General features: G+C 44.8%; 3 protein-coding genes and 2 non-coding genes across 6 annotated transcripts in view; 3 read left to right on the forward strand and 2 right to left on the reverse strand.

Moving 5' to 3' along the window:
- Window positions 1–3,962, reverse strand: part of LOC108579257 (uncharacterized peptidase C1-like protein F26E4.3) — a 5,315-nt gene extending 1,353 nt beyond the window's left edge. Inside the window, exons 1-9 of one of the 2 annotated variants that reach the window (XM_017942746.1) lie at window positions 3,732–3,962; window positions 1,565–1,877; window positions 1,413–1,476; window positions 1,153–1,339; window positions 794–1,089; window positions 521–720; window positions 308–459; window positions 127–248; window positions 1–72 (exon numbers count right to left, since the gene is read on the reverse strand). In XM_017942746.1, the coding sequence (XP_017798235.1) occupies window positions 129–248; window positions 308–459; window positions 521–720; window positions 794–1,089; window positions 1,153–1,339; window positions 1,413–1,476; window positions 1,565–1,856 (1,311 nt within the window). In that variant the 5' untranslated portion in view covers window positions 1,857–1,877; window positions 3,732–3,962 and the 3' untranslated portion in view covers window positions 1–72; window positions 127–128. The remainder of the gene's footprint in view (window positions 73–126; window positions 249–307; window positions 460–520; window positions 721–793; window positions 1,090–1,152; window positions 1,340–1,412; window positions 1,477–1,564; window positions 1,878–3,731) is intronic. The other variant, XM_017942745.1, reaches the window with a different exon arrangement.
- A 294-nt stretch (window positions 3,963–4,256) lies between these two features.
- Trnap-agg lies at window positions 4,257–4,328 on the reverse strand. Its single transcript has one exon. It is a non-coding gene; the product is annotated as a tRNA-Pro (tRNA).
- A 330-nt stretch (window positions 4,329–4,658) lies between these two features.
- Window positions 4,659–4,732, forward strand: Trnat-agu. The gene has a single exon. It is a non-coding gene; the product is annotated as a tRNA-Thr (tRNA).
- Window positions 4,733–4,959: 227 nt separating this feature from the next.
- Window positions 4,960–8,890, forward strand: LOC108579122 (transient receptor potential cation channel subfamily V member 5). Its single transcript, XM_017942573.1, has 14 exons — window positions 4,960–5,050; window positions 5,120–5,298; window positions 5,370–5,457; window positions 5,524–5,700; window positions 5,793–5,982; window positions 6,042–6,195; window positions 6,262–6,516; window positions 6,588–7,159; window positions 7,218–7,383; window positions 7,447–7,708; window positions 8,152–8,333; window positions 8,402–8,518; window positions 8,612–8,737; window positions 8,801–8,890. Exons 1-14 carry the CDS (start codon window positions 4,960–4,962, stop codon window positions 8,888–8,890), a joined length of 2,649 nt encoding a protein of 882 aa, XP_017798062.1.
- Window positions 8,891–9,133: 243 nt separating this feature from the next.
- Window positions 9,134–9,743, forward strand: LOC108579123 (coiled-coil domain-containing protein 103). The gene is made up of 3 exons (XM_017942574.1): window positions 9,134–9,286; window positions 9,375–9,615; window positions 9,730–9,743. Exons 1-3 carry the CDS (start codon window positions 9,134–9,136, stop codon window positions 9,741–9,743), a joined length of 408 nt encoding a protein of 135 aa, XP_017798063.1.
- Window positions 9,744–10,512: the final 769 nt, after the last annotated feature.

Genomic DNA, 10,512 nt, shown 5'->3' on the forward strand with positions numbered 1-10,512 from the left:
GGAGGAGGAGGAGGAGGAGGAGGAGGAGGAGGGGGAGGACCAGAGAGGAACGTGGAAGATCTCGATTCACGCCTGATAGATAGATAGATAGATAGATAGCAATAAATCGATAAAGTTTCTTCTTACAATTAGACGGTTTTTGCCCAGATCCCGAGCACGAACGACTCGATCTCGCACTCGTTCGTCCCCCTTTGGATTCGGAAGAGGCCGTTCTCGCCCCATTGCTCACCCCAGGAGTTAACGACCAACTGGAAGAGAATAATTAACGAGAGAAAATTGGAGTAATTAAGGAGAGGGAAAAAATTACCCAGTATTTGATCGGAGAGCCGGTTGACAAATCTTCTCCCCATCCGATAATCCTAATGGAATGGTAACCAGAGTCGTAGGCCTGGACTGTTGGCGTGTGTCTGTACACTCCCGATTCGTACGAGAAGAAGTCTTGATAGACCCGCATGGTGGCTAAGAAAGAGACGCGTCGATCGTTTATTTGTACAAAAAGGGTGTAGAAATAGGGGTGTACCTTGTACAGGTCCGGAGGTTAGGATCTCTTGCATGATGTCAGTCTCGTTGCCCAGCCGATAAGCCGGCCCGACCTTGTACAACTCGGTCCGAAGCGGATTCGCCGGAGGGGGACATCCGGCAGTTTCCAGGTCTGTCCTCTTGCGAAACTTGCACTGCTCGTCCGAGCCTTTCCACGGATAACAGTTCTCGTCAACGAGACTGCGAAAGGCGAATAGATGTTACGCGGTACGGTGGTTGGTCGGCGATGGTAACGGGAGAAGAAAAGAATTACCCGAATTTTCGCATATAGAGCCATGCTCTGTCCAAGTAGCCACCGTTGCAGCCTTGTTGTCCTCTGTTGTTACAGGAGAGTAAGTGTTGCGCACTGAGGAGCACGGCATCCGTGCCCTTGCTCATCACGGCGAACCTATCGGAGGCGAGGTGTGCGGTGGAAATGGCCCAGGATGCGCCGCACCAACCTTGATCCTCCACGCCGGAAATCTCTCGAGGCCATCGAGTCCTCGCGTCGAACTCTTGTGGTAGCGCCGCCGGATCGTAAATTCGCCGCACCGAGTTCATCCTGTAAACCTTTCACCAGCGATTCATTGAATCGAATTGTTCGGAACGCGAAAACAACTTGAAACTCCTTACCGACCGCGACGGATTCAAAGTACCTAGCCGAAGTTGTACACCTTCCTTCAACGTTCTACCCGAAAACTCGGAGTAATTTCGTGCTCTCCAGCTGATCGACACACTGTTCCAGTTGATTTCCTCGATTAGTTTTGGCTCTTGTAGGCATCTATTCCGTTCGCATAGTACTTGGTTGCCTGTACACTTGCTGAGAGAAAGAAAGTAACGAAATGGAAAAAGAAGAAAGTGGTGGCGGGGGACACCTAACCTGGGAGACTTACCACGTGTTACAATTGATCTTAAACGTTTGTCCATGGGAGTAAGGTTTGCCCTGATGGTAGCATCCTGAAAATAACAGTGCGATACTATAGAACGGTAGGTGGGGTGGAGTAATCGTACCGGTAGGCGAAACGAAGTAAGGTTAATTACGAACGTCTTATCTCTTGCGGCTGTAACGTGACATTCGTTTCGATCCCTTTGCAGTGGCTCCAGTAATCCGGACAGCAGTCCTCCTCCCTGTGTTGGTCGCAGAAGTCGTCGCAGTAACACAGAGTGTCGAGAATCGGAGCGCTGCACTCATCCTGACGACCCGGACAACATTGACGCGACGGATATTTGTCGGCGCAGTACGGATTAGTGGACAACCCCGAAAAATCGGGAGTGCCGTTCACTATCGACATCACCAGGACGAACACGCCGCACACCAGCCTTTCCCAGGGTCGCATTTTTCACACGAGTCGATCGACCTGTTACAATCATTTAACTTTAAAGGCTCTCTCTCGCCGAGGTGCTCCGAGTTCTCGTTACACTTTACTCGGTGTACGACCGCTTCAACTAGGTGGTATTCGGCAACAGCTGGCAGTGACTAACGACAATGATGCCAACGCGTTTAAACGCGTTTTCTCTCTCTGTTTCTCGTTAAATGTCACGCGTGCAATTCGTCGCGCGAGATTCACCGTTTTACAAATACAAACGGGATGATGACTAGATAACATTAGACTAGACTAGATCAGGTTCGTGGACATTGGTGACGCGACGATTCGTCGAACACGCGTTGTAATACATATTAACGAAATTTACCAGACTGGAACGTGTCGACTAACCGTCACGCTTCCTAAAGTAGACGCTTCCTCGTTCTTTTCTTCTTTTCTTCCGCGTGTGGATCGATGAATTTTCGGTATCCTGCATAGGCTAGGTAGATTTGGAGTAGGTATGGAGCGGCACGATCTTGACCCGTTTCGTTTCATTAGAAACGGACCGCGAGCGATAACTATGCCGGCCGAGAATAAGCTAGTCTACTTTGCGCGAGAATTAAGAGCAATCCTACTCGAGTATCACACGGCCAATTTTCAGGAAATTTCGCGTTCCGATTTATGCGACGGGTCTCGACTCCGCGGCGTAACATACTCCTCTCACTCTCACTCGTTTAACTCGCTCGCGTTAAAAAATGATCAAGCGTCACCGCTTCGTCACCGCTTCGTTGCATCAACGCGTTCGCGATGATTCGTTTAGCTATGCTCATCCCTCGATCTTACCGCGTTTCAACGATGATCGTTATCGTTGGGAAAAGGCGTTTGAACGTTTCAATCTATATTCGGATCGCGCGCGTCATATTCGATCGATGGCTATGGAATTTTTTATACATGGACATCGACGCAAACTATTATCGGAAAGCACGCGGAAACGATTCCGCGACTCCTCCTTCGATTCCTCGATCGTTACCGACAACCAACATAATTCATGTTTGCATAATAAAACAGCAAATTGAATCGTATATGTATTTTTAAGCGGAGTTGAAGATTTCAGGGTAAGAGTGAGAGGTCCGCTGGACAGATGTAAGTACGTAAATGTACCCATAAAACGAACAAATGGACCGATATTCCGGTTACTCTTATTTACATAGTCCTTACGTGTCTTAATCGATTTCGACGTATCAATCTCGTTTTCTCTCCCACCTCCTACTCTGCCGCCTCTTTATTTCTTGTTTCTTCTTTTAATCTGTTGATCACGAGGCGCGCCAGTGCTTATACGCGATCTTTCAAATTGTTCGCGCTAAAAATAACGCAAACGTCATATTAACGCGTACGCGCCCACTGCCCCAAATTCCGATCGTTCTTTTTACGTTTACTTTTTAAGTTTCAAGAATCGTTATGACTACCCGTCTACTCATAAATTATCCACTCTTCCAACAAAGCCGCTCAATCTCGGTTCCAATTCCCTCCCTCTCTCTTTCTCTCTCTCTTTCTGAACGAGCGAGTATGCTTGTTTAAAAACGTGTCTGGAATCGTTTTCGGGAGGCTATAACGCGAAGGCTGGCTATCTCGTCGACTTTTTCGACGTCGAACGCGCTTTCCTGCATTTCAAATTTTCGCGGTCGTTGGTCGCGTTACGAATTCGACGTGAGAATAAGAAACGGCAGTCGGAAGTAGTGCGCGACTCAAGGGGCATGTATAATAATATACACGTACGTATAATGTTGATGTGGCGTTCAGCCGAATCGCGAGCAACGCATCAACGAACGAATAAACGAATAAACGAATAAACGAATAAACGAATAAACGAATAAACGAATAAACGAAAAGGTGAAAAATCTCACTTACTGTTTGCTTGAAGCTTTCGGAGATCCGGTATACCGACTAGCATCTGTGGTTCGCGCGCAGATAATCGGTCGCGCGGTACACGCTTCGATGAAACTTTTTCGAGAAACGCGGGAAGAAAGTGGAAGTTAACGGAAAGAGGATGCGACGCGTCGCAGCGGGCGTTCCCCGATCGAAAATTAAATACTCTGTATATTAGGAGAGAACACGGGTGATCGATGCTGGCGGCTCGGAAGCGCGAGCCTAACTGGCCCGCGAATACGCTAGGTAGGTTAAACCCATACGTGACTGTGCTGTCTGAATGTCGCGATACATCGCGGTTCGGTTTCCTCTCGGCTACACTCACTTACCGGCTTCTTCCCCTTCGGAAGATTCGTCATGTCTCGAATATGCAAAGGTCTGCGATTAAGCGCTCTGCTCGCGAATCGCCTGGTAGGACCTACATTCCATTCCGATACGCGATCATCGGAAAAAGCAAACACGAGTATCCGAAATCCCGTGGGAAGGAAAGGAAAAAAAAAAAGGGCAGGGCTCGTCCGGGATTTGAACCCGGGACCTCTCGCACCCTAAGCGAGAATCATACCCCTAGACCAACGAGCCACGTTCAAAAACACTCTCCTATACTTGGTACTAAAGGTGTTTCATTTGTTTATCCGAAAATCGTATCGACTATATTGATACACTCGGTTAACGCTTTACTATCTTACGAGATAATGTTATATTTATTTAAGAGGCAATTGAATAGGTCAACTTGAATCACCGTTTGCGAGCAAAAGTATTTGATAAAATATCGCGAGGAATCGATTAAGTAGCTGCAATTCTTCCTCCTTTCTACAGATTTCGTTGGAATATATTTTTGAAAATATTCGACGGTTATTCGGGCTCGTCCGCGCAACATGTATACCACGATTTAGATACGTGCATCAAAGAGGCGCCGTGGCTTAGTTGGTTAAAGCGCCTGTCTAGTAAACAGGAGATCGAGGGTTCGAATCCCTCCGGAGCCTGTGTACACTTTTTTTTTCTTTTCTTCCCCTCCCTTCCCTTCTTTACCCTTTTTCTATCGTGTCAATGGAAACGATAACATTCCTCCCTCCTTTCTTTTACTCTTCCCTTTCTCGTCGTATGTACACCATTACATCGCGGTATCGATGTATCGAAAAACTACTCCATGGTAACGAACCAGACGAGCGGTAGAAGATCGCGTACAGTGTAACTCCGATCGCAGTGGAAAATGGGAAATACGGAGAGTAACGTAGCCAGTGGAGTGAAGAAGCAGACGGACGCTTCGTCGATTGTACTTTACAAGTTGGTCGACATGAAAGGTATAAGAATGAAAAGGTTCTCCAGACTTTTGTAAGAGACCTGAGGAGGAAAATGGTGTTCCGGAACAGGAGGTGGTTTATTGGTAGACATGATGAAAAGGGCGACGCAAACGAAACAGTACGCGGAACTGGATCACGCCCTAAGAACGAAGGTAGAGCCGTATTTGTACAACAAAGGCAAAGGTAAATGGATTCCGGTGGAGAAGTTGGTTCTGATGCGGAATAAAGATCGTCCCAGGCACAAAATGGTACGGTACGGGGTATGGTATGGTGTGGTGTGGAAAGAAATGAGGAGAAAGATGCGTGCGTGGGATTGCAGCTTCCACCGCTGAGGGCTATGGAGAACCCGGCCGATTACGATATAGACAAGGATATGGCCGAGGAGGAAGTGGACGAGACGAAAATAGGTAAAAGCGGGATACATGTAAGAAAATGGTCGAAACGAAAGGAAAGAAAACTGTTTCGTGCTACAGATAAAACAAAGTACAGATTAGTCTGTTGGAGCTTGAGCGAAAGAGGAGCGGTTGGGGAAACGATTTTACATTTGTGCATGCTGCACGCCACTGCTATTCACACCGACCTGGCTAAACGTTTGCTACGTTTTTATCCTAAGCTTATCAACGACGTGTACATCAGCGACGAGTATTACGGTTAGTAGAAAGTCTTGGTCCGAATTGGTAGAAGAAAATTGCTAGAATCTTTCTTTGCTCGTCCGGTTGTCGTCGTTGTTGTTGTTGGACAGGCGAGAGCGCGTTGCACATCGCGATAGTGAACGAAGATCCGGCCATGGTGAAATTCCTTCTGGACAGCGGCGCGGACGTACACGAAAGATGCGTGGGAAACTTTATGTGTCCAGAAGATCAAAAGGCGTCGAGGTCGGACAGCCTAGATCACGAATGGGTTTGCGTAACACCGGAAACCAATTACAGCGGGTAAGAGGATGAAATATGCTCCCTCTCTTCTCTCTTCTCACTTCTCTCTCCATCTTCAGATACGTTTACTGGGGAGAGTATCCTCTCAACTTCGCCGCGTGTTTAGGACAGGAAGAATGTTACAGATTGATACTCGCTAGAGGAGCAGATCCGGACAAACAAGATACCAATGGAAATACCGTTCTACACATGTTGGTCATCTACGAAAAATTGGCAAGTACTCGCGCGATTTTACCTCGACCAGAAGACGAGAACGATCGGTTCCTTCTTTTCCAACAGGCTACCTTCGACATGGCATACGAAGTGGGTGCGTCGTTAGCGATTAGGAACGCTCAACATTTGACGCCTTTGACCTTATCCGCTAAATTAGCCAGAATCGAATTGTTCTTTCACATTTTAAACATCGAGAGAGAAATTTATTGGCAGATCGGGAGCATTACGTGCGCAGCCTATCCTCTCTCGCAAGTCGACACGATCGACGTTACCACTGGCAGCATCAGTCACAACAACGCTCTTAATCTGGTGGTGTTCGGCGTGAGTCGAGAAAAATCCTCCTGCGATCACTCGCTCTACTTCTTTTCATTTCTTTCTATTTCATCCTGCAGGAAAGGGACGAGCATTTGGAACTGATGGACGGTATTCTAGTCGATCTGTTGAACGCAAAATGGAACACCTTTGTCAAATCTCGATTCTATCGTCAATTCTTCCTTTTTTGCTTTTACTTTGTCCTGTCGTTGATCAGTTTTACCCTGCGACCCGGTCCGCCCTCCTCTTCTACCGCTTCTACTACCGTTACTACTGCTACTGCTACAGTAGATAACCGTGGGCCAACGTCGAGCGTTATTTGTCCCAACCTCGTCAACATGGCGGATGGAATCTCGAAAGATTTACTAAATTCCACCCTCTTCCTTCTTCTCGAGAAAGTCCTGACCACCGCTATAAACTCAAGTTTAACCTTAACGGAGGCGGGCCTCGATAAACTGAAGCTCGACGTTGCGTACGATTTAACGTCTACCTTGAACAACTTTTTCTCCGCGGATCGTCGAAACGAGAATAAACGTTTGTACGTTAAAAACGATACCGTCACGGTCGATCGTTATCTCGAAATGACTTTCACTAGGGCAGCGGCACTCCAAGATATCACGTCGTCGATCTCTGCTAGTGACAAGAACGATTGGTACGTTGCAACGACGATGCTGCGTCGCACACTTTTTAACGTTCCGATCGAAAATCAGGTGGAACAATCTGACGGAAGAATGCAGACTGATGCACTTGACAAGTTTATCGGCAAAGATTCGACTGACCGCTGAGGTACTAATGGAAATCGCGGCTATTCTTTATATACTTGCCGCGCTACGAGAGGCCAGATTTCTAGGTCTTAACATGTTCATCGAGAATCTAGTAAGAGGGCAGGATTAATTGAAACTACCAACTAGAATTGCTAACGTGAACAATCACTTCCAGATGACCGCCCCGTCGCGAGTAATGTTCCTCTTCTCTTGCTGCATACTCCTCTCTTTTCCATTGCTTCGATTGTCTTGCGCCGACCAAGTCGAAGACATGTTAGCGGTGATGGTGATGCTAACCACGGCGCCGTACTTTCTATTTTTCTGCAGAGGTTTCAAGACGGTTGGCCCGTTCGTCGTAATGATTTACAGAATGATCATGGGCGATCTCCTCCGTTTCGTCTCCATCTATTTGGTCTTCGTAATGGGATTTTCTCAAGGTGAATGGACAAACCTTCCTGCGGCCAACTTTTACGCATTCTATTACCATCCTTCTTTTCCCTTGGCCTGAAACTTTTGGCACACGATAACAGCAGAGGCACCGCCGCCCGCCGCTCGCTTCTCAACGTAGATCATGGATAAAAATAAACTTTCGATCGATTAAATTAAAACGCGCCAGCGATGACGAATCTCTTTTTCCTTTCTTCTCTTCCTCCTCTCTCTTCTTCGGTGTCGTTAAACAAAGTAGGTATAACTGATACCGAGCAGGCGATGCGAGTTTGCGTTATGACTTAATTGTCCGTTTGTTTTGCTACGTTAGCGAGCGACATTGACATACATTTACGATACACCGGAGCCTCTTCTATCGAGGCAACTGCTACAGCAGACTCAGACACCAAACCAAAATAATCGCAATCTTGTTCTCCTCTTTCTTTTCATTTAGCATACTACATTATATTCCTGTCTTTCGACAACCCTGATACACCGGAAGGAGTAGACGATTCGATGAGCAATCCAATGCCATCACCGGTTGAGAGTATCATGGCGATGTTTCTCATGAGCATGACGAATTTCGGAGACTATTATGGCGCGTTTGAGAGGACGCGACACGAGTTAGAAGCGAAGGTGCTCCTTTAACGTTTACCCCAAAACCGATACTTTTCTTACCAATTTATTTACCAATCTATTACTAGCTTCTCTTTGTGCTGTACATGGCGATCGTTGCGATTTTACTCGTAAACATGTTAATTGCCATGATGGGAAACACGTATCAGAAAATCGCTGAAACAAGGAACGAATGGCAAAGACAAGTACGTCTCTTCCTTCCCCTTCTATTATATCGTATCGTTTCGCTAGAAACGAAAGAACGCCGTTGAAATTTTCCGTTGAAATTAATATTACAGTGGGCACGTATAGTTTTAGTAGTAGAAAGGGGAGTAAGTCCAGAGGAAAGGCTTAAGAAATTAATGGACTATTCGCAACCAATGTCCGATGGTCGAAGAGCATTGGTACTCCGATTGAATCAATCGGTAAAAAATATTTACATATATACATAAGTTTTTACCGATTTCAACCGTTTTCGACTGTTTTAGGAAGAAGACAAGGAAGAAATGAAGGAGATTTTAGAGATGAAAAGAACTCACGATAGATTATGGAAAAAAAGGCAGAACGTTACTTTGTAACTTGAAATTTTCAATTATTCCATATTAAATTCTCCTCGTTCGAATTTGTCTCGAATAAATTGTACCTAAATTCGTGCCATTCGTGCAACCTGATTGTATCCATAGCAAGTAACCGTAGCAACCGTTTACTGTATCTACTAATAAATATTAATAGCCTTGTAAGCAAATTTCTTACTTTATATCTCGATACTCTCTTCCCCCGAAAAGAAACACCAATATCTCAAGAGATTGCAAGTTGTGTCAATGAGCAAATTAAGATTACCCATAAATTGGAAAAGTTTAGAGTTAGAACTTGGAGAAGCTCTTAAGGCAGATCAATTATACAGATTACAAAATGATGCCAAACTAAGAGCAGTGGAGCAGAATGTATCTACGTATGAAGATTTTAGACAAATGGTAATGATATACCTCTCTTAAGAATATTCCTCTACCTCTTGTCGTCGCTGCTCTGCAATTATTTCATCTAAATCAAATTTATCGTTAGGTGAATGCTGCCCATTTGAAACCCTTGGAACGTGCTGATTTCAAACCTGTATCACAGAGACCTTGGAATCCTGTTGTTGATATGGACAATTCAAATACAGCAATGTTGCTCGATCTGGTAAATGAAAAACAGTCTGAAGATTGTCGCAAGGTCTCCCCCGAACAGGAGATTAATATCTTTCAAGATAAAATACCTACCACGTATAGACAATTTGTGCAAACTTGGAAAACGATCAAAGGAAGTAAGGCAAAATTTCGTTGCATCCAAATTTTAAGGTAGAATATCACAATATCCGAATAGAACTGAATCAAACTTAACGTTATTTTAAATGCATATCTATTTAACGTTATTTCAGACATACCTTACTAGAGAAAATTTTCCGTCCAGAGATTCCTTCCTCGTTACTTGTCGAGCTAATAAACATTTGCCTCGAAAATCTCTCGATTACAGATCGTATCGAGCCTATTCTTGACATTTTACGCATCTTGAGTAAATGTAACAGATTTTCTCTGGCAGTAAGTTTTATGGGAGAAAACGAAAAAGATATCTGCAGACGACTGTTCCGCCACTTGCTTATTAACGCAGATTATCAAAACGAGATCATTTATAAAGATACGATTGAAACGTTAGCGCTACGTTATAAAGTAACATTTGAGTAACAAATTAAAACAACTAGTCAACTTATAACTAAACTACACTCTACGTTATAATATCGGATAAGAAACAAATTGAATTTGCCATTTCTTCTAAATACAAAACTTGAAAACCTACTTTAAACGGTACGAGCATGCGTCTTGACGGTCAACCAACCACGTGACTGTCGAGTACTTAATATGGCCGCATACACTGTAATACTAGTTCGAGGTATCGCGATCATAGTTGATTGATGGTTTATTTCAAAATCCATCCAAATTTCAACCAAAATTCATTTTATTCTTTTCTTCAATTGATATGACTCGAAAGTTTAGTAGCGAACATTTCTGTTGCCGTTTAACCAACATTTCGCGATGCGTACACGTACGTACGTGGAAAGAAAAACATTTATGTATGTATGCATGGATGTCGCATGTATGCACGCATTTCGTAACCAAACAAAACCCCATTGGAATCATCCCATTAAATCTCCACTGACAGTGTC

The sequence above is a fragment of the Habropoda laboriosa genome, unplaced genomic scaffold (genome assembly GCF_001263275.1).
Source record: "Habropoda laboriosa isolate 0110345459 unplaced genomic scaffold, ASM126327v1 scaffold64, whole genome shotgun sequence".
Taxonomy (NCBI): Eukaryota; Metazoa; Arthropoda; class Insecta; order Hymenoptera; family Apidae; genus Habropoda; species Habropoda laboriosa.

Bases quoted from the DNA above. Each gene is read 5' to 3' on its own strand.
- LOC108579122 (XM_017942573.1), top strand. From the start codon at position 4,960: ATGGGAAATACGGAGAGTAACGTAGCCAGTGGAGTGAAGAAGCAGACG. The intron at 5,299-5,369 runs GTACGGTACGGG...GTGGGATTGCAG, and splicing joins ATCGTCCCAGGCACAAAATG to CTTCCACCGCTGAGGGCTAT. The intron at 6,517-6,587 runs GTGAGTCGAGAA...TTCATCCTGCAG, and splicing joins TTAATCTGGTGGTGTTCGGC to GAAAGGGACGAGCATTTGGA.
- LOC108579123 (XM_017942574.1), top strand. From the start codon at position 9,134: ATGAGCAAATTAAGATTACCCATAAATTGGAAAAGTTTAGAGTTAGAA. The intron at 9,287-9,374 runs GTAATGATATAC...ATTTATCGTTAG, and splicing joins ATGAAGATTTTAGACAAATG to GTGAATGCTGCCCATTTGAA.